Source organism: Xiphophorus hellerii, chromosome 8 (assembly GCF_003331165.1).
Source record: "Xiphophorus hellerii strain 12219 chromosome 8, Xiphophorus_hellerii-4.1, whole genome shotgun sequence".
Lineage (NCBI taxonomy): Eukaryota > Metazoa > Chordata > Actinopteri > Cyprinodontiformes > Poeciliidae > Xiphophorus > Xiphophorus hellerii.
The window spans coordinates 26,240,815-26,260,235 of record NC_045679.1 but is presented as its reverse complement, the minus strand read 5'-3'; the positions used below and the strand labels follow the sequence as shown (position 1 = coordinate 26,260,235).

Genomic DNA, 19,421 nt, shown 5'->3' with positions numbered 1-19,421 from the left:
GTTGTAGAAGTCCTCCTGCCTGGTTCCGGTACCAAAGAAAACTCACCCATCAGTCATCAATGACTACAGACTTGTTGTCCTGACATCCCACATCATGAAGGTTCTGGAGAGACTCCTGCTGGCTAATATGTATTAGCAGACGAGCTCATGTCAAAACGCCCTGAAGATTGCTTATCGCCATGGAGATGGAGTTGAAGACGCCATCATGCACCTTGTTCAACAAACCCACTGTCTGGACAAAGCATGCCGCACTGTGAGGATCATGTTCTTTGATTTCTCCAGAGCATTTAACACAATTCAGCCTGATTATCTTTGTCAGAAACTCCGGAAGACACAAGTGGAGGCCTCAACAATCGCCTGGATCTATGACTACCTCACAAACCAACCACAGTGTGTCTGACCTGGTGGTCAGCAACACTTGAGCACCACATGGCACTGTACTCTCACCATTCCTTTTCACTATCTACACTTTAGACTTCCAGCACACATTCTGTCGTCTACAGAAATACTCAAGTGACTCTGCGGTTGTAGATATATACTTTTTTCAACGTCAAAAATGAGAGATGTTTAGAAGTAACTGATAAATTCACAGTCAGCAGACATGTACAAATACAACAACACATAAGATTACAGTACAGTGAACAAGCTGACTCAAAACCAGTGTTTGCATCCTGCAGTTTGACCATAAAGAAATGAAAACTGACCTTGAACACACTCATTCACAATATTCTGACCGAGAATGATGAAAACACTTTCAGATTATATTGAACTAGATCATTTTTTAATTCCACAGATTCAATTAAAAATACTTCACATTCATTGTGAAGTATGAATGTGAAGAGGAAACCAGTTTGCTCTTCAGGAAACCAAACTGAAGAGAATCAAATAAAGGCAATGTGGCTATGAAGCCCTGCTAACTTAGAACAGATGTTGCAGAGGATACAAATGGTTTAGCTTCTGCTTTCTGCTCATAGCTAATGAGAACACAACAATTACAATTAGAATATTACATCAGAACAATAAAATTAGCCATTTTAATACAGAAATATGCCATTCGTCAAAAGAATGTTTAATAGCTGCTCAAAGATTCAACCTGAGGTCTACATTGCACAGTTAGCAAACATCACTTAATACGCCACACAACATATACTTTTATTGAATAATGATACAATTTTTTCAAGTCTGGGAGTCTGGAATGCCCTTCAGGACCTCGTCATAGCTGAACACCTGACATGCTATCTCTTCAGTAGCAGTTTTCTCTCCACACTCCATCAGACATGCAAACCAGCCATCTTCAATGTAGGTCAGGTCAGAGTAACCACTGGGTCCCTTGTTAATGACCCAGGGTTGGCTCCATACCAGATTCAATTCTCCAACTGATCTCACTGGGGAAGTGCTCAGATACACTCCCAAATCAAGTCTTTCCCAATCTGACTTCTGTTTTGTTGGGTGTGAAAAAAGTAGCCACTTTTCCTGACTGGGGTTTGCATCTCCAGACTGAGCTGGGAAGGAAATCACACTCCCATGGCACCCGTTGTTTAGTTCCTTAAGGGGTGTAACAGTTGTGAGTGTATGGAAACCAGTCTTGTCTATCTTAGCTTGGACTCGATGGCCTCCAAAAGTGCGAGCATTGCAGTAGATCAAGCTGTCTTTGCTGCTGCTATCCAAAATCTCAGTCATCTGACATTCCAGTGATGTTTCAGACAGCATTTCCTCACATTTCCATGTGCTACCATAATCATCACTATAAAAGCAGAATGCATGTGGACTGGGTTCTTTGTCTTTTGTGTAAGCATAAGCTGGAACAATCATTCTGCCGGTCTTAGTTTGAATGCCGTGGCCCGGTCCAATAGCAAATGTAGACCAGTTATTAAACACAGGCACCAGGTCGGTCACCTCAGTGAATTCACTCCACTTCTCCTCATTCTTCTTCTTTGTGATGTAGCACAGACGGGCCTTGTTCTGGTGATGCTCTATCTGCCATAACTCTGTCTCAATGACATAGATGAAGAAAAGGAACAGTGTCTGTGTGTGGTTTTCATACACAACGCAGGGGTTCATCGGACGATATCCAGAGGAGCACTTCCTCACGACTTCTGTAGGCCTTGACCACTGAAAAAGATCAATTAGATATGATTTAGAACTTAAGGTGGCATATTTATTTAATGTCTTAGGTTGTGTTCTGTTGTAATAGTAGCTTCACATATGTAGGAGCCATTCGTGTTTTTTTTTCATTTGTTTAGCTCCACTCCCATTTTGTGTACTGAGAATGTCGGAAGAGGGACGGGGTTATAATGACGCAATGTTGATTTAAGTTGCATTAGTTATATAATTGATAAGTCAAACTTGTAAGCAGTCTGATTATTTTTGGTAACTGAAGAAGTGAATGCTACAAATATCAATAATGAGTTAATATTGAACAATGACCTCAATAATGGGAAGTAATGTGATGTACAAAGTAAGTCTTTGTCATTTAAATGATGTTTTGTTTGTATAAGATGTATTGACTCGGAAGTGGCGTGAGAAAAGCGGAAGTTGGTTTGGACAAAGAGTGTAGGCGGCTGTACTCTTTCGCCGTTAACGGGCGTGGCTATTGGTTGCTACGGGCTACTCAGCCTGATCAGTCTTGAGCTGAAGTGGTGTTTGTTTGATGTTTGTATTCAGTTACAGGCTGACAAATTCTCCTAGACACCAACTTAATCAGACCCCTTGCTGACCCGCTTGGGTCAGGCCCATAGGGCTCAAGAGGTTCGAACCCTTTAAACAGAGAGTTGGTTCGGGCTACTTTACTGTGGCCACAAACACATTCATTGTTTCATTTATGAAGCTGAAGCAGCAAAACACCAACTGCTACAGTGGCCTACTCTGTCCTCTTCCTCTCTTTAGTCCTCATCTTCATCTTGTCATTTCTACAGTCCCTTCATTTCAATGGGCTTCAGTTCAATTTGAAAAGTTTTAATGACGTTACTCCTCGCTATTTTGGCTGGATGTAGCTAGCGCAGTCGGAGTAAGCATACCCAGAATGCATTGCGGCATGAGCAACAAGGCGCTCGTGTGACATTTTATTACAGTTTATAAAACTAAACAGCCTACAGTATCGTTACTGTATTGTTTTCACATCTAAAGTAAATATTTCTCAAATAAAGTCTATTGTTTCAACTGAACATGGGTCCCTTAAAAATGAAATGTGATTCTGTTCAGGCGTTGCTAATGGGAGGACAAACGGTTTTCTACTCTGCTGGGTTTTGAGTTATTTATCACAGATCATGAAGCGAATCTTGACTGAGAGCATTGAGCGTAAAACCAACGAGTATCAGGAACAACAGCAGCCAGTAGCCTTTCATAATTACCTGCACTTCCGACGTACTGTTCACCTTTCCTGTACTCATGACCAGCGCCGCAGCGTCAGAATCGTTACTGGATGTCCGCTTCTCTGCAAAGGCAAATAACGTTTTTTCATTTTCGTTGTAGTAAATGGCAGGAATCCTGAACACATCTCCGCCCTTTGACTTAAAAATGATTTGTTTTCCTTTTGTCTGCCTGTCGGTCTTTGAACATGTTTTACCCATGGTCCCTAATAGAGAGAAAAATGTTTAACTGATGAATTAGAAAGCGTTGAAGAAACAACGGTCTGCTTGCTGCTTGTTTTGGTTCAGCGATTTTTGAAATGGGCGCTTACTTCTCGTTCGTTCCTTGTTGCCATGACAACCCAGAAGCATCATCACTTTGAGTGCCATCATCAAAATCATCAATATGTTGATTCCATTTATCAAATAAAAATAAATAATGACTCAAAAGCGACTAAACGGGTGGGTTTCAGTCTTGATTTAATGGAACTTTAATTTTTGCCGTTTTCTGGAAGTTTGTTTCAGATTTGTGGTGCATAGAAGACGACCAGTAGATGGGGCCACTGTCCACCTCTTTCTACTTCTTTGTGCCATGTTGCCATGGAAACTGTATTTTAATTCTTCCGTTTAACTCAGCCAAGTAATCATGGAGAAAGTCAAAGTACTAAAAATGTTTTAAGTTTAGTAAATCAGTGACTGAGTGGTAAAAAAAAACAAAACAATATGAACAATGATACAGAAATACTGATTTTTTTTTTTGTATGTATTTCAAACAAAAGTCAAAAGCTTTAACAAAACAGTAATTAATATTTCCCCCTATCTGAAATAAAGTGGAACAATAAAGATTTTATTAAGCTTTATTACACCGTCCAATGATTTAATAACAGTCATTAATAATTCCTCTTACAGTGAAACAAGTAACAGTTATGAAAATGTCACTAAGTGTCATTACAGTGTCAAATGCTATATTAATAGTCACTAATGTTAAATACCACCTCAAGTAAAGTGAAACAAGTAGCAACAGCTATAAAGACGTCATTAAGTGTCATTACAGTGTCAATATATTAACATTGTCATTAATGTTAAGTCTTACCTCAGGTGAAGTGGAAAACACTGGACTACTTAGAACGACCAGCAAAGCTGTAGAGCAAACACTTTGTACACTGGAATAAAACAAAGGATTACTTGTTCTTAAAACAGAGGGTTTAAAGTCTGGTGAGTGTATTGTAACTCTGAAATACTGAAACAGAATTACTTATTGTGTAACTTAAGAAAATAGGTTCTTTCAACAGTCAGCCATCTCCTTCGTTGCAGCCTGCCTGTAACGCTCTGATAACAGGGAGATCTTCTTGTTTTCATTTCCTGGAAGCAGCTCTTTGAAGTTTCCCAGAAATGCTCAGAAACTATGGCTGCTCTTGCAACGGTTGTGGTCAGTGTCAATCATGGCGAAAGCCTTGTCATGAATTCAAACTTGGTGAATCTCTTCTGGACATTCTCACAGTGGGCGATGACTCAATCCACTGTGGTCACTTCAAATAAGGAACAAAAACAAATAAACAAAAAAATCTAACGTGATCTTAATTCTGCATTTAATTAAATACCATTTCCAAAAATGTCCCTCGCTGCACACTGTCAGAATGGTAGACCGCCAGACAATTGTCTAGTTAACTTGACTGGTTGTTATAAAGTGCAATACAATTATTTCTTAATACAAGTAGCATAATGACTAGAGCTGAACAAAACATTTGGCAGAAATTCATACAGCCTGTTGCTATTCAGAATGCATCATTTAATGTATAGATTTAGGAACATGAGTGGATCTTTTCACTTAATGAGCATTCAAAATTATTTCCAACCACATACTCTGGCTTATGACTTAAGAAGTGTATTAATAAATAAATAGATTAAACACTAGTTTTACATTTGACAACAATCAGTTGTCTAAAACGTAATTTATTAACTCAGCTGGTGGATGTTGATTCCTGCTCCCCGTTCCCTACTTACCGGTCCCCTCACATCCCACTTCACCTGCAGAAAATAGTAACACAAAAATGCCTTACCTAATTTTCTTGGGGAATATTTCATCTGCTTTTTTCTCTTTGGTCAAACAGGGACTTCTTTCTCTGGTGGCTGGTCCTCATTATCATCCTCCACACCTTGTAGCGTGTCTTCATTAGCCACCTTTGTCCATCCCACCCTCCACCATGCGTCCTTAGGCTAAAATGGGTCTTCATGTGGCTAAAGTTGCCAAAGCAACGCACACAAGCACCATGTCACATCAGCCAAGTTGCTAAATAATGTGCATAAAGGAAAACTTTGACTAACATATTAGCTTTTAATTTGTTAGATTAAAATTGGAGGGAAAAAACATATTTGCCTGCCTTCAAAATATGTTTAATATTAAGGGCAAACGTTACAGGAATGGAGTTTAAGAACTTTAGCTAACATTAACTTACAGCAAGGCAGCATTGGCTTGAATTGCTCATGGCTGACATTATAAAGAAAGAGAACATAGTCAATGTAATGTTCTCAAAGAAAATGTAATGTTATTAAGACACATACCTCATTAGGTGACATACTTCGGCTTCTTTTTAAACATGAGGTCAGGCCGTTATAACTTGTGTTGGGTTGCAAGTACACCTGGCTGCAGCAAACAGAAAGGGGCGGGGACAGACCACTCAGTCACATAGATTATTTGGAAATGGGGCCATTGCAATCCAGAGGTGAAGGGGGCGCTATTTCTTATATTATCCACGGTCTCTCATTTTTATTTTCTTTTTAAATCTGTGATATATCTTCACCTTTAGGAAAGAGTTCCACTCTTAGCATGTATTACACACACACACACACACACAGAGAGATGTTTTCTAGATAGATATCTAGGCTTTATTGTGTCCCAAACATGACATGGGTTCGCTTAAAAACACTTAAATTCAAAGATAAGTAAAAAAAATAAAAATACAGCACATGTAGGTTAAGCATAAAGAAATGAAAACTGACCTTGAACACACTCATTCACAATATTCTTACGGAGAATGATGAAAACACTTTCAGATGACATTGAACTAGATCATTTTTTAATTCCACAGATTCAATTAAAAATACTTCACATTCATTAAAGGAAACCAAACTGAAGAGAATCAAATAAAGGCAATGTGGCTATGAAGCCCTGCTAACTTAGAGCAGATGTTGCAGAGGATACAAATGGCTTAGCTTCTGCTTTCTGCTCATAGCTAATGAGAACACAACAATTAAAATTAGAATATTACATCAGAACAATAAAATAAGCCATTTTAATACAGAAATATGCGATTCGTCATAAGAACGTTTAATAGCTGCTCAAAGAATGAACATGAGGTCTACATTGCATTGCTGGCAAACATCACTAATTACACCACACAAAATATTGTTCTATTGAATAATGATGATACAGTTTTTTCAAGTCTGGGAGTCTGGAATGCCGTTCAGGACCTCGTCATAGCTGAACACCTGACATGCTATCTTATCTGTAGGAGTTTTCTCTCCACACTCCATCAGACATGCAAACCAGCCATCTTCAATGTAGGTCAGGTCAGAGTAACCACTGGGTCCCTTGTTAATGACCCAGGGTTGGCTCCATACCAGATTCAATTCTCCATTTGATCTCACTGGGGAAGTGCTCAGATACACTCCCAAATCAAGTCTTTCCCAATCTGAATTCTGTTTTGTTGGGTGTGAAAAAAGTAGCCACTTTTCCTGACTGGGGTCTTCATCTCCAGACTGAGCTGGGAAGGAAATCACACTCCCCTGGCAACCTGCATTTAGTTCCTCAAGGGGTGTAACAGTTGTGAGTGTATGGAAACCAGTCTTATCTATCTTAGCTTGGACTCGATGGCCTCCCGAACTACGAGCACTGCAATAGATCAAGCGATCTACTTTGCCATCAAAAATCTCAGTCATCTCACATTCCATTGATGCTTCAGACAGCATTTCCTCACATTTCCATGTGATACCATAATCATCACTATAAAAACAGAATGCATGTGGAATCGGTTCTTTGTCTTTTGTGAACGCATAAGCTGGAACAATCATTCTGCCACTCTCAGTTTGAATGCCGTGGCCCGGTCCAATAGCAAATGTAGACCAGTTTTTAAACACAGGCAGCATGTCGGTCAACTCAGTGAATTTACTCCACTTCTTCTCATTCTTCTTCTTTGTGATGTAGCGCAGACGGGCCTTGTTCTGGTGATGCTCTATCTGCCATAACTCTGTCTCAATGACATAGATGAAGAAAAGGAACAGTGTCTGTGTGTGGTTTTCATACACAACGCAGGGGTTCATCGGACGATATCCACAGGAGCACTTCCTCACGACTTCTTTAGTCTTTGACCACTGAAAAAGATCAATTAGATATGATTTAGAACTTAAGACATTATTTATTTAATGTCTTACGTTGTGTTCTGTTGTAATAGTAACTTCACATATGTAGGAGCCATTCGAGTTAATATTGAACAATGACCTCAATAATGGGAAGTAATGTGATGTACAAAGTAAGTCTTTGTCATTTAAATGATGTTTTTTTTGCAAATTTATACGATGTATTCATCGGTAAGATAAGGAACAGACTCAGATGTGGTGTGGGAAAAGCAGAAGTTGTTTTGGACAGAGTATAGATGGTTATAGGGACACTCTTTCACAGCAGTGCCGATGCCAAAAAAGTAGATTTTTCCCATTAAGGAGGGCTTAATGGGCTTATACGCCCCAAAACGTATAAAGCAGAAGCACTCGCTAACATTCGGGGTTGTGCCTCAGGGACAGAATTTGTGTTCACATCGGTAGAAGAGATCATGAAGACCAGCGGGTGTTGAGAGAAAAAATGAGCCTCAACTAGAGCGAAGAACCCTGATGAGGTCAAAGGTTGAGGTTTCAGAATTTGGATTTATTGTCAAGACTGCTGCTTCATGCTGAGTTTTTCCTCTTTGTTTAATCCAAGAACTTTCCCAGTTTTTGCCAAGAACAAGTTCAAAGATTTTGTTTTCAATTTGATTTTTGGAGCTACATCTGGCCATAGAGGAAAATAGGATTTTTTTTACATAAAGAACTGATGGATCTACCCAGGAAGGGGCTTCTCATGTGGTATGAGTCTCTCTGTCTTGCAAATTTATTACATTCAAAAGGTTCATTCAGCCACAATTTTAGAGTAAGATAATTTGGTGATTTTTACAATTTATGTATTTTTTCCTGTTTTGCTGGATTTCTTACTGTGTCCGGTACCTGCTAAGCTCAAATTCTCCTAGACACCAACTTAATCAGACCCCTTGTTGACCCGCTTGGGTCAGGCCGGTCGGTCTCAAGAGGTTCGAACCCTTTAAACAGAGAGCTGGTTCGGGCTACTTTACTGTGGCCACAAACACATTCATTGTTTCATTTATGAAGCTGAAGCAGCAAAACACCAACTCCTACAGTGGCCTACTCTGTCCTCTTCCTCTCTTTAGTCCTCATCTTCATCTTGTCATTTCTACAGTCCCTTCATTTCAATGGGCTTCAGTTCAATTTGAAAAGTTTTAATTACGTTACTCCTCGCTATTTTGGCTGGATGTAGCTAGCGCCGTCGGACTAAGCATACCCAGAATGCATTGCGGCACGAGCAACAAGGCGCTCGTGTGACAATATTTTATGACAATTTATAAAACTAAACAGCCTACAGTATCATTACTGTATTATTTTCGCATCTAAAATAAATATTTATTAAATAAAGTCTATTGTTTCAACTGAACATGGGTCCCTTACAAATGAAATGTGATTCTGTTCAGGCGTTGCTAATGGGAGGACAAACGGTTTTCTACTCTGCTGGGTTTTGAGTTGCGTCTCATTTATTTGGTTCAAAACTAAAATGGCAGTACAAAGGACACAGTAACGGAAATAAATGGCTTCAGGATTAAATCTTGTTTGAGCGCACGTAAAACCAAAGCCTACCAGGAACAACAGCAACCAGTAGCCTAACATCCCATATTTTTTTATAATTACCTTCACTTCCGAGTTAATGTTCACTTTCCCTTTTCTCATGACCAGCGCCACCGCGTCAGAATCCTCCTGGGATGTCCGCTTCTCTGCAAAGGCAAACAACCTTTTGTCATTTTCGTTGTAGTAAATGGCAGGAATCTTGTACACTTTTCCGCGCTTTGACTTAAAAATGATTTGTTTTTCGATTGTCTGTTCGTCGCTCTTTGAACTGGTTTTACCCATGGACGCTAATGGAGTGGAAAAAATGTTTAACTGAAGAATTAGAAAGCGTTGAAGAAACAACGGTCTGCTTGCTGCTAGTTTTGGTTCAGCGATTTTTGAAATGGGCGCTTACTTCCCGTTCGTTCCTTGTTGCCATGACAACGCAGAAGCGTCATCACTTTGAGTGCCATCATCAAAATCATCAATATGTTGATTCCATTTATCAAATAAAAATAAATAATGACTCAAAAGCGACTAAACGGGTGGGTTTTAGTCTTGATTTAACGGAACTTTCATTTTTGCCGTTTTCTGGACGTTTGTTTCAGATTTGTGGTGCACAGAAGACAACCAGTAGATGGGGCCACTGTCCACTTCTTTCTACTTCTTTGTGCCATGTTGCCATGGAAACTGTATTTTAATTCTTCCGTTTAACTCAGCCAAGTAATCATGGAGAAAGTCAAAGCACTAAAACTGTTTTAAGTTTAGTAAATCAGTGACTGAGGGGTTAAAAAAAACAATGCGAACAGTGATACAGACAGATACAGATTTTTTTCTTTGTTTTGTTTCTCAAACAAATGTTCTTTTTATTTTGTCTTATTTGTTCTGCTAAATTGTAAGTCAATGTGTCGTGGAAGAGCTTCAAAACAAAGGGTCTCAGCTAAAGTGCTGTTGGTAAATGCAAAATATGCAATCATGGTCATGGATTCATTTTTTTGCTTTTATCGCGATTAATATGTTCCAGAAAAAATTCTATGTAGGGCATAACTCTTATTTTTAAAATTCCCAATTTTAATAATTCCGTTGTTTTATTGCCATTAACTCAATTAAAGGGATGAATGATTTCACTATATTTTTCAATCTGTTTTGTTCCCAAAAGGATTTCTTCTTAATAAAGCGAGATGGTGTTGTTTTTACACTTCTGAGGATGTCTGGATCTGGTCAAACTCTGGCAGTTCACTGTGAGAAAAAAGTTTTCTTTAATTTCCATCATTTCTGCACCTCTATGACTCAAAACCAGTGTTTGCATCCTGCAGTTTGACCATAAAGAAATGAAAACTGACCTTGAACACACTCATTCACAATATTCTGACCGAGAATGATGAAAACACTTTCAGACTATATTGAACTAGATCATTTTTTAATTCCACAGATTCAATTAAAAATACTTCACATTCATTAAAGGAAACCAAACTGAAGAGAATCAAATAAAGGCAATGTGGCTATGAAGCCCTGCTAACTTAGAACAGATGTTGCAGAGGATACAAATGGTTTAGCTTCTGCTTTCTGCTCATAGCTAATGAGAACACAACAATTACAATTAGAATATTATATCAGAACAATAAAATAAGCCATTTTAATACAGAAATATGCGATTTGTCAAAAGAATGTTTAATAGCAATTCAACCTGAGGTCTACATTGCACAGTTAGCAAACATCACCAATTACACCACACAAAATATTCTTCTATTGAATAATGATGATACAATTTTTTCAAGTTCGGAAATCTGGAATGCCCTTCAGGATCTCGTCATAGCTGAACACCTGACATGCTATCTCTTCAGTAGCAGTTTTCTCTCCACACTCCATCAGACATGCAAACCAGCCATCTTCAATGTAGGTCAGGTCAGAGTAACCACTGGGTCCCTTGTTAATGACCCAGGGTTGGCTCCATACCAGATTAAAATTTTCAACTGATCTCACTGGGGAAGTGCTCAGATACACTCCCAAATGAAGACTTTCCCAATCTGACTTCTGTTTTGTTGGGTGTGAAAAAAGTAGCCACTTTTCCTGACTGGGGTCTTCATCTCCAGACTGAGCTGGGAAGGAAATCACACTCCCATGGCAACCTGCATTTAGTTCCTCAAGGGGTGTAACAGTTGTGAGTGTATGGAAACCAGTCTTATCTATCTTAGCTTGGACTCGATGGCCTCCAAAAGTGCGAGCATTGCAGTAGATCAAGCTGTCTTTGCTGCTGCTATCCAAAATCTCAGTCATCTGACATTCCATTGATGCTTTAGACAGCATTTCCTCACATTTCCATGTGCTACCATAATCATCACTATAAAAGCAGAATGCATGTGGAATCGGTTCTTTGTCTTCTGGGCCTGTGTAAGCATAAGCTGGAACAATCATTCTGCCACTCTCAGTTTGAATGCCGTGGCCCGGTCCAACACCAAACGTGGACCAGCTATTAATCTCAGGCAGCACGTCGGTCAGATCAGTGACTTCACTCCACTTGTTGCCACTCTTCTTCTTTGTGATGTAGCACAGACGGGCCATGTTGAGGTGATGCTCTATCTGCCATAACTCTGTCTCAATGACATAGATGAAGAAAAGGAACAGTGTCTCTGTGTGGTTTTCATACACAACGCAGGGGTTCATCGGACGATATCCACAGGAGCACTTCCTCATTAGTACTTTAGGCTTTGACCACTGAAAAAGATCAATTAGATATGATTTAGAACTTAAGGTGAAACGATACATACAGCATGTGACATACAGTATTTATTTAATGTCTTAGGTTGTGTTCTGTTGAAATAATTAGCAGCTGCACATACTATATGTGCCATTCATCTTCTTTTTTTTTTCATGCGATCATCTCCACTAGGGGGCCTATTGACAAGAAAACGAACAGCTCTGTTCCGCTTATCTGTGCTACCCTTAAATCCGTCCTACCTTGTGGTAATGCGCTTGCGCACATCGATGCTACGTCACATACTGCTTACTCGGCAGATTCCTTATAAATACGTCCTACCTGTGGAAGTTTTGTTTCATGTGTTTCATTTAATCGAAGATTACGGTCAGCTTTATTTAATGTATTTTATTAATAATAAATTATTTAGTGCTTCATAAATAAAGTTGGTATGGTATTTTATACCTGGCTTTCATTGAGGCAGCTCATAAATGGCTTTAGTTTTACCGTCTGCAAAGTCGTTACTGCTGTAAAGAAGTCATTGTTTGGCGGTTAATCAGGACAAAATACGTCGTTTGGGGCTATTTTGTCCCCATATTTTAAAATATTTTAGTTTAATTACACTCTTTTTTATTATTAAATTTAGCTAAATAGATGTGTAATATTAGTGTATATTAATCATATCCTATCATTTCAGGAACACAATGACCTGCGCAGTTCGGTGGACAACACTGGAGGGGGAAACTGTTTCTACTGTTTTTGGTTTTCACTCGGATTTTTCTGGTTCTAAATGAAAATGGCGATATGATGGACGTTGCGTAGGAAACAAATGGCTTCATGATTTAAGTCCAAATGAAAATCGGCAGCAACCAGTAGCCTAAAATATGGGATTTTAGCCGCTACAACATAATTCGCTTCACTCCCGAGTTTCTCTTCACTTTTCAAATGTGATTCTGTTCAGGCGTTGCTAATGGGACGGCAAACGGTTTTCTACTCTGCTGGGTTTTGAGTTACGTCTCATTTATTTGGTTCTACGTGAAAATGGCAATATAACGGACATTGTAAAGTCAATAAATGGGATTTTAGCCGCTACAACATAATTACCTTCACTTCCGAGTTAATGTTCACTTTCCCTTTTCTCATGACCAGCGCCACCGCGTCAGATTCGTCTCTGGATTTCCGCTTCTCTGCAAAGGCAAACAACCTTTTCTCATTTTCGTTGTAGTAAATGGCAGGAATCCTGAACACATCTCCGCCCTTTGACTTAAAAATTATTTGTTTTTCAATTCTTGGTTCGCCGCGTTTTGAGCTGGTTTTACCCATGGATGCTAATAGAGAGAAAAGTGATTAACTAAAGAATCATTTAAGTGTTGAAGAAACAACGGTCTGCTTACTGGTTGTTTTGGGCAACGATTTTTGTAATGGGCGCTGACTTCCCGTTCGTTTCTTGTTGCCATGACGACCCAGATGTTATCATTTGGCTGTTTCCTGTGGTCGAAACATTGTTGCTTCTTAGAGTAATATTCTGTTAATGTAAGTTAGGTGTCTGCAACATGTTTTTTCGAATATTTGTGTATTTATTGATATAAAATTATTTGTTTTCAACACATAGCAGAGAACCGGAAGCGGTATTAAACCTTTTTCACGACAACCGGAAGCACTGTTTCTGGGTGCTGGGAAACTTCCTTTTTTTTTTTTTTTTTTTTTTTTTTTGCAAGTCTAAGTACACTAAAGAAGATGTTTCTCTTTTCAACACCTTTGATTAATTTTCCAACCTTTTCTTTCTATATTGTGAAGAAAATTGCGGCGGCAAATTAGCATGCCAGTAAACTTGAGAAAGGATATGCATGAAGAACATATCCACAGCTATCAAGGGAAGAAAAGACTTCTTGTAAGGGACTCCGTCCTGAACCTTTCAGATCTCTCCAGTCTTCTGGTTCTGGTTCTGGTTCCGGTTCTGGTCTGCTCTGAGTCCCCAGAGTCAGAACCAAACACGGAGAAGCAGCATTCAGCTTCCATGCACCACAAATCTGGAACAAAAAGAAAATTGCAAAACAGCTGAAACACTGTGTTCCTTTAAATCCACACTAATGACCAATCTGTGCTTTTGTACTGTACAAACACTAACCAACATTTTGATGTGTAAATGACGGCACTTGGGAAAATGTAATGTTTCACTTGTTGATTTTTGTGTTTTTCTGATGTAAAGCACTTTGAACTCTCTTGTTGTTGAAATGTGCTATACAAATACACTTGATTGACCGATAACCCAATCAACTTTTGTGTTATCAATCCAATGCCGTCAAAACTGATTGTGATTATGTCACTGATGTGTTTGAAGAAGCTCTTCCAGGTACCGACATCCTGGCGTCGGGAGAAAAACTACACCAGCTGGAGTCCCAGCCACTTATTGCTCTTGACCTGGATGGTCTCTCAGATTTGCAGCTGGTACCATCCAAATTTGGGCCTGTGCCACAGGGCTCATTGATATCTTACCTGCGCCCACCTGAGAATGATGCTACGGTAGCATCATCCTGCACCACATGGCTCCTGTCTTCCCCTCTCTTCCTTCGACGCTGTGCAGTCTTCCGAACACGTCTCAAGCCTAGTCTAAAAAGTAATTTATCTGCCACACGGACTAAAAGTAGAAGCTGGCTCCACAGGAGAGGACCATGTTCAAATTCTAACTTCAGGACCCATTTCCACCTTTTTATGTCTCTCATTTGTTTCTTGTGTAATAACTGTGGATAGGGTTATTACACAAATTCTTTTTTTTTTTTTAAAAAAAGAAGGAAATATAGCTGAAAGCAATTATTGTGTGCTTTGCAGAGAGGCAACAACATTAGTGCAAATTGCTGCATTGATATACAGTACAGACCAAAAGTTTGGACACTCAGTTGTGTACATGTGGAGATAATGAAAGAAAAAATCTGTGTGAATTTTAGTCATCTGAGAAGTTGTAAAGAAGTTGTCTAAATCATTTTCCTAATCCACTGACAAATTCAAGCTATTTTAAAGATAAGAATAACATAGGAAGTTTCCTCCCACCTCAGACTCTGCTGTCGATGATTATAAAAGAGGCAATCCTTTATAATTGCCTCGACAGGAGGAGCCAGACTCACTTTCTTTGTAATACGTTGCACTTGAGACTTTAAGCCATGGGCTGCAGCAATTCAACTCCAATGGAAACCCAGAAAGAGAAAACAACTGTTTTTCTCTCCAAGGAAATGATCTTCAGGATCCCTGGTCTCATATTTGATCATGAGAGAAAAACTCTGTTGGCCTTTGCAGAGAAACGAAAATGTGAAAAAGATTCCAGCAGCGTGGCTCTTGTCATGAAAGCAGGAAACCTGACTAAAGCCGGCAACTCTTGGGCAGTTGAGGTAAATATCAGCATTTATTGTTCAATTCTTTTTAGTAATCTGTGTTTTTTTTTTCCATCACTGTTGCAAAAAAAACAAACAAACAAACCAAAAAACCATCAGTTCAATCAAAATGTTAAATGTTGATGTTTACTTTAATTGTTCCTGTTTAAGTGGTCAGATTCTAAAGAAGTCGTGAAGAAGAAAGATCTGGGTGGACACCGCCCTATGAACCCGTGCCCGATCTACGCAAAGAAAAGAAACACCATTTACCTGTTTTTCATCGGGGTTAAAGGAACCACTTCAGAAAGCCATCAGATATGTTGGGGCATCAACGAGACCCGTCTGTACTACATCGCAACCAAGGATGGCGGCGGAACCTGGAGTGACCCCGTTGATCTGACTGAGACACTTCCTGAAATAAAGAATTGGGCAACATTTGGTGTCGGACCGGGCCATGGTATTCAGACCGAGACTGGTAAACTGATCGTCCCTGCTTATGCTTACCCTTCCTGTTCTAGCTGTTGTAAAAGCTGCCGTAGCTGCCTGGCTAGTTTGTTTTGTTGCTGTGATTCCTTGTGTTGTACAAAGTGTTGTCCTCCTCCCCATGCGCTCATTATTTGTGGTGACAATGTGGAGAACTTCAAATGTGGGAACATGCTGGAACAAACATCACTTGAATGTGAAATAGCTGAGACGTCAACTGACCAAACCAAGATGTTGTACTGCAACGCTCGAAGCCAGGGAGGCTTTCGGGTCGAAGCGTTCCTTGATGATCGTGAGGATGTTCTAGCCCCGTCTAAGCTTGTGGAAACAAACTCAGGCTGTCAGGGGAGTGTGGTCTCCTTCCCAGCTCAACCTGAGGAAGATGATTCAAATCGGGGAACTCCGTGGCTGCTTTACTCCCATCCGACGAGTAAATGCAAAAGAGTGGACTTAGGGGTGTATCTAAACAAATCCCCAACAAATCCAAGTGCATGGAGCAATCCTTGGATCATAAACGAGGGACCCAGTGGTTACTCCGACCTGACTTACATTGAAGATGGCTGGTTTGCATGTCTGATGGAGTGTGGAGAGAAAACTTATACTGAAGAAATAGCATGTTCACTGTTCTCCTATGATGACATCCAGAAAGGCATCACAGGGTAAATGTGACTTCAAAAAAAAAATGTGTATGAAGGGATGTTGTACCAAACAGATAGCCTGCTCATTTTTCACCCATGACGATGTCCAGCAGGCCATCCTGTTAAAGTGACATACCGTCCTCTTCAAATTCCTTCTCATTCAGTCCATGTTAAACTGCGGCACTGATGTGTTTTTGAGCATAAAACGAACACAATTAATCACTTTTGCAATCTTGCTTTACATTCGAATTATTACAAATATGAATGATGCGATGATTTGCAGTATTAACTCATAGTGTATTTAAGTTAAATTGCATTCCAGTGTATAGACTTCTGACTTAATAAAACCCTTGTATAAGGTTTTCCTTGTGTTTTTCTTGTTTGTACCTGTCTGCATCTCTGTGGCCCAGATTTAAAGCAACCTTCATTTCACCCTCATGAGCTTCTCGTTACACGCTCTTGTGTAAAACAAGAAAGAAGTATTTCAATGCTCAGGTTTCATGAGAGTGTCAGGAATGTCACTGCGAGCAGATACATGTAAAAACTGCTTGACTCCCTGTTCGTTTGGCTTTTGGTCTTAAAGGCACATTGCTTGTTACTGATCTGTTCTTCTGTTTCCTTCACACCTGTGCACACCATGAACTCTTAAACGAGCTAGCCAGAGGGCTGCTGTGTGGCAACTGGAAAAGTGTGTGCACACCATGGACAGAGGTTGTAATCCTCAACACGGTTGACCTTGGTTTCAGTTCCCGGTTTCAAGCCATTTGTTGAAACCTTAAGACACTTATGTCTTAAGTGCTGTACAGTAAAGGCTGACAGAGTCTCAACAAAACGTTTTAAAAAACAAGATGACCAGACTAACACTGAATATCAATCAACATGTAGTTCATCTTCTCCAAAACAAAATGCCTGACTGTTTCTTAACTTATTACATAACAATCCATCCATCCATTCTCAACAATGATTGTTTATATCACCTCTACCTCTTCTTCTTAATGGCAATAAAGAGTTCATTGAACTGCTGGTGTGAAGTCAGCTTAAATGCAAATCTTTAAAGTTGCTCTTGTTACAACTCCACGTTTGTTCCACTTGACACCAACACCACCGGCGAACTAAAATACACCATAAACTTAAGTGAGATGGTGTCATGAGTACAATAACGACATAAAAAATGATATAAATACATATAAACATACCTCGCCAGCTGACCCTTCTTTCGAGGTAGAAATGAGGTTATTAAATGAATTCTTTAAACTTAAATGACTTTACAGCCACTTGCTAACGTCATGCTTTCATACCACGTGCATCTTCTTTCTGGTGCCCCAGCGAACATGCTGGATTCAATCCACTTCCTACTTAAGCTTCTTAAAATAAGAGTCAAAATCACAAAAAATATGAATAATACAAAATAAAACATGTAAACTAAAATTGCGGCAGTAGAAGTTTAACTGGAGAAATTTGACTTTGTATGGTGACTTAACTTCTGCATCCAGGAGGACTTTACCTTGAGACAGAAGGTACAAATGAGTCACGTGACTTTGCATAACAGCCACAAGATTGACCTGTAGACAGACTGATGATGGTTCACTTGAGCCAGTTAGTTTTACAACCTTGCATTCACTATTTTATACCTTGCTCTTTTTATTGGTTATTCATTTTTTTACGATTCTATACTTGTTGAAGGCCAAAGAGACTGGGATAGTTGGAGGAAAGGTTGAACAACCCTTCTCAAATTGACCCTCTTTCTGTTGAAGTGAGAATCTGATTTTCTCCCGTTTTAAGCAGGACATGATGTCAGTCGATGGATGTAAATGCGCAGAAAATTATTATTTTTTATTTATGAAGAAGTGGAGCTCCTATGCATTGTAGAAGAAGAGGGCGGTGAGCCAAACATGTTGCATAATTGTCATGGAAGACTCTCTTTTCTCATAGTTTCAGCCTAAACATAAACTCAGCTAGTTCTGTGAATCTGTAGGCTTACGGCGCGTCAACATGGTCGCCTCTGCAGATGAAGGCATTTCTGTAGCATTTCCTGACACTGGTGATTCTCTCACAATATGCCTAAGAAGATTTGAAAACATGTTAAGCTGAAATCCACTGATGAGGTTCTGATAATAGTTAAGAGTATTCATATCTGTACCTGCTGTCCGCAACACACAAAGCTCTAAATATTGGTCATCTCGATGTCCATGTTTGTCACAATAGACACAGTAATTCTTCACATGCCTCTTTCTCTTCCTATTATGCAAAGATAATAGGCATTTGGTTCTCTCATTCTGCTTTGGTTTAATAGCTCAAAGTTGAAGAGCATTGGATGGAAAACTAAATCATGAACTTTAAGCTTGACCTTTAAGGAGTGAACATTTTTTGTGCTGTGGATTCATTTGAAAACATTAACTTAATATTGTTCTAAGTCGTTTGAATTTTACAACCCATACAGGGTGCATCATGACTTCTCTCTGAATATGTTTCTGGCATCCAGAGGAAGTGAAAGTGTGTCTACAAGAAGCTTGCTTGTACTCTTTGGTCTCTGCTCTCAGTCTTCAAAACGCTGTCTTGGCCTTTGGAAAAAGAAAAAGGACAAAATGCACTTTGTTGTTCATCTTCTTAATTGTAACGATGTTTCATCTCAATAGGGTGGGTGTGCTGTGGTGGCGTAGGGGTTAGCGCGACCCATATTTGGAGGCCTTAGTCCTCGACGCGGCTGTCGCGGGTTCGACTCCCGGACCCGACGACATTTGCCGCATGTCTTCCCCCCTCTCCTTCCCTGTTTCCTGTCAGCCTACTGTCATATAAGGGACATTAGAGCCCACAAAAGACCCCCTGGAGGGGTAAAAAAAAAAAAAATCTCAATAGGGTTAACTAATCTACTTAACAAGATCCATCCTCTATTTGAACAGGATGGGCAGTGGCTTTCCTTTGGCCGCTGTACCATCAAGACCTGATTGGTGGATTGCTGCAGAGATGCTTG

The 19,421-nt window shown here is 39.6% G+C and overlaps 4 protein-coding genes across 4 annotated transcripts; 1 reads left to right on the top strand and 3 right to left on the bottom strand.

The window, feature by feature from the left end:
* Nucleotides 1-859: 859 nt before the first annotated feature.
* On the bottom strand, nucleotides 860-4,002 carry LOC116724274 (sialidase-4-like). Its single transcript, XM_032569848.1, has 2 exons — nucleotides 3,351-4,002; nucleotides 860-2,112 (listed from the first exon to the last, which is right to left on the bottom strand). Exons 1-2 carry the CDS (start codon nucleotides 3,567-3,569, stop codon nucleotides 1,177-1,179), a joined length of 1,155 nt encoding a protein of 384 aa, XP_032425739.1. The 5' UTR covers nucleotides 3,570-4,002; the 3' UTR covers nucleotides 860-1,176.
* A 2,324-nt stretch (nucleotides 4,003-6,326) lies between these two features.
* LOC116724278 (sialidase-4-like) lies at nucleotides 6,327-9,580 on the bottom strand. Its single transcript, XM_032569854.1, has 2 exons — nucleotides 9,354-9,580; nucleotides 6,327-7,718 (listed from the first exon to the last, which is right to left on the bottom strand). The coding sequence occupies exons 1-2, from the start codon at nucleotides 9,570-9,572 to the stop codon at nucleotides 6,786-6,788; spliced, it is 1,152 nt and encodes a 383-aa protein (XP_032425745.1). The 5' UTR covers nucleotides 9,573-9,580; the 3' UTR covers nucleotides 6,327-6,785.
* A 1,339-nt stretch (nucleotides 9,581-10,919) lies between these two features.
* LOC116724277 (sialidase-4-like) lies at nucleotides 10,920-13,529 on the bottom strand. Its single transcript, XM_032569853.1, has 2 exons — nucleotides 13,069-13,529; nucleotides 10,920-11,984 (listed from the first exon to the last, which is right to left on the bottom strand). The coding sequence occupies exons 1-2, from the start codon at nucleotides 13,285-13,287 to the stop codon at nucleotides 11,043-11,045; spliced, it is 1,161 nt and encodes a 386-aa protein (XP_032425744.1). The 5' UTR covers nucleotides 13,288-13,529; the 3' UTR covers nucleotides 10,920-11,042.
* A 1,333-nt stretch (nucleotides 13,530-14,862) lies between these two features.
* On the top strand, nucleotides 14,863-16,812 carry LOC116724273 (sialidase-3-like). Its single transcript, XM_032569847.1, has 2 exons — nucleotides 14,863-15,347; nucleotides 15,501-16,812. The coding sequence occupies exons 1-2, from the start codon at nucleotides 15,123-15,125 to the stop codon at nucleotides 16,473-16,475; spliced, it is 1,200 nt and encodes a 399-aa protein (XP_032425738.1). The 5' UTR covers nucleotides 14,863-15,122; the 3' UTR covers nucleotides 16,476-16,812.
* The last annotated feature ends 2,609 nt before the right edge of the window (nucleotides 16,813-19,421 follow it).

Bases quoted from the DNA above. Each gene is read 5' to 3' on its own strand.
- LOC116724277 (XM_032569853.1), bottom strand. From the start codon at position 13,287: ATGGGTAAAACCAGCTCAAAACGCGGCGAACCAAGAATTGAAAAACAA. The intron at 11,985-13,068 runs GTAATTATGTTG...GATCTTTTTCAG, and splicing joins ACATTAACTCGGAAGTGAAG to TGGTCAAAGCCTAAAGTACT.
- LOC116724273 (XM_032569847.1), top strand. From the start codon at position 15,123: ATGGGCTGCAGCAATTCAACTCCAATGGAAACCCAGAAAGAGAAAACA. The intron at 15,348-15,500 runs GTAAATATCAGC...TTCCTGTTTAAG, and splicing joins GCAACTCTTGGGCAGTTGAG to TGGTCAGATTCTAAAGAAGT.
- LOC116724274 (XM_032569848.1), bottom strand. From the start codon at position 3,569: ATGGGTAAAACATGTTCAAAGACCGACAGGCAGACAAAAGGAAAACAA. The intron at 2,113-3,350 runs GTAATTATGAAA...GATCTTTTTCAG, and splicing joins ACAGTACGTCGGAAGTGCAG to TGGTCAAGGCCTACAGAAGT.
- LOC116724278 (XM_032569854.1), bottom strand. From the start codon at position 9,572: ATGGGTAAAACCAGTTCAAAGAGCGACGAACAGACAATCGAAAAACAA. The intron at 7,719-9,353 runs GTAATTATAAAA...GATCTTTTTCAG, and splicing joins ACATTAACTCGGAAGTGAAG to TGGTCAAAGACTAAAGAAGT.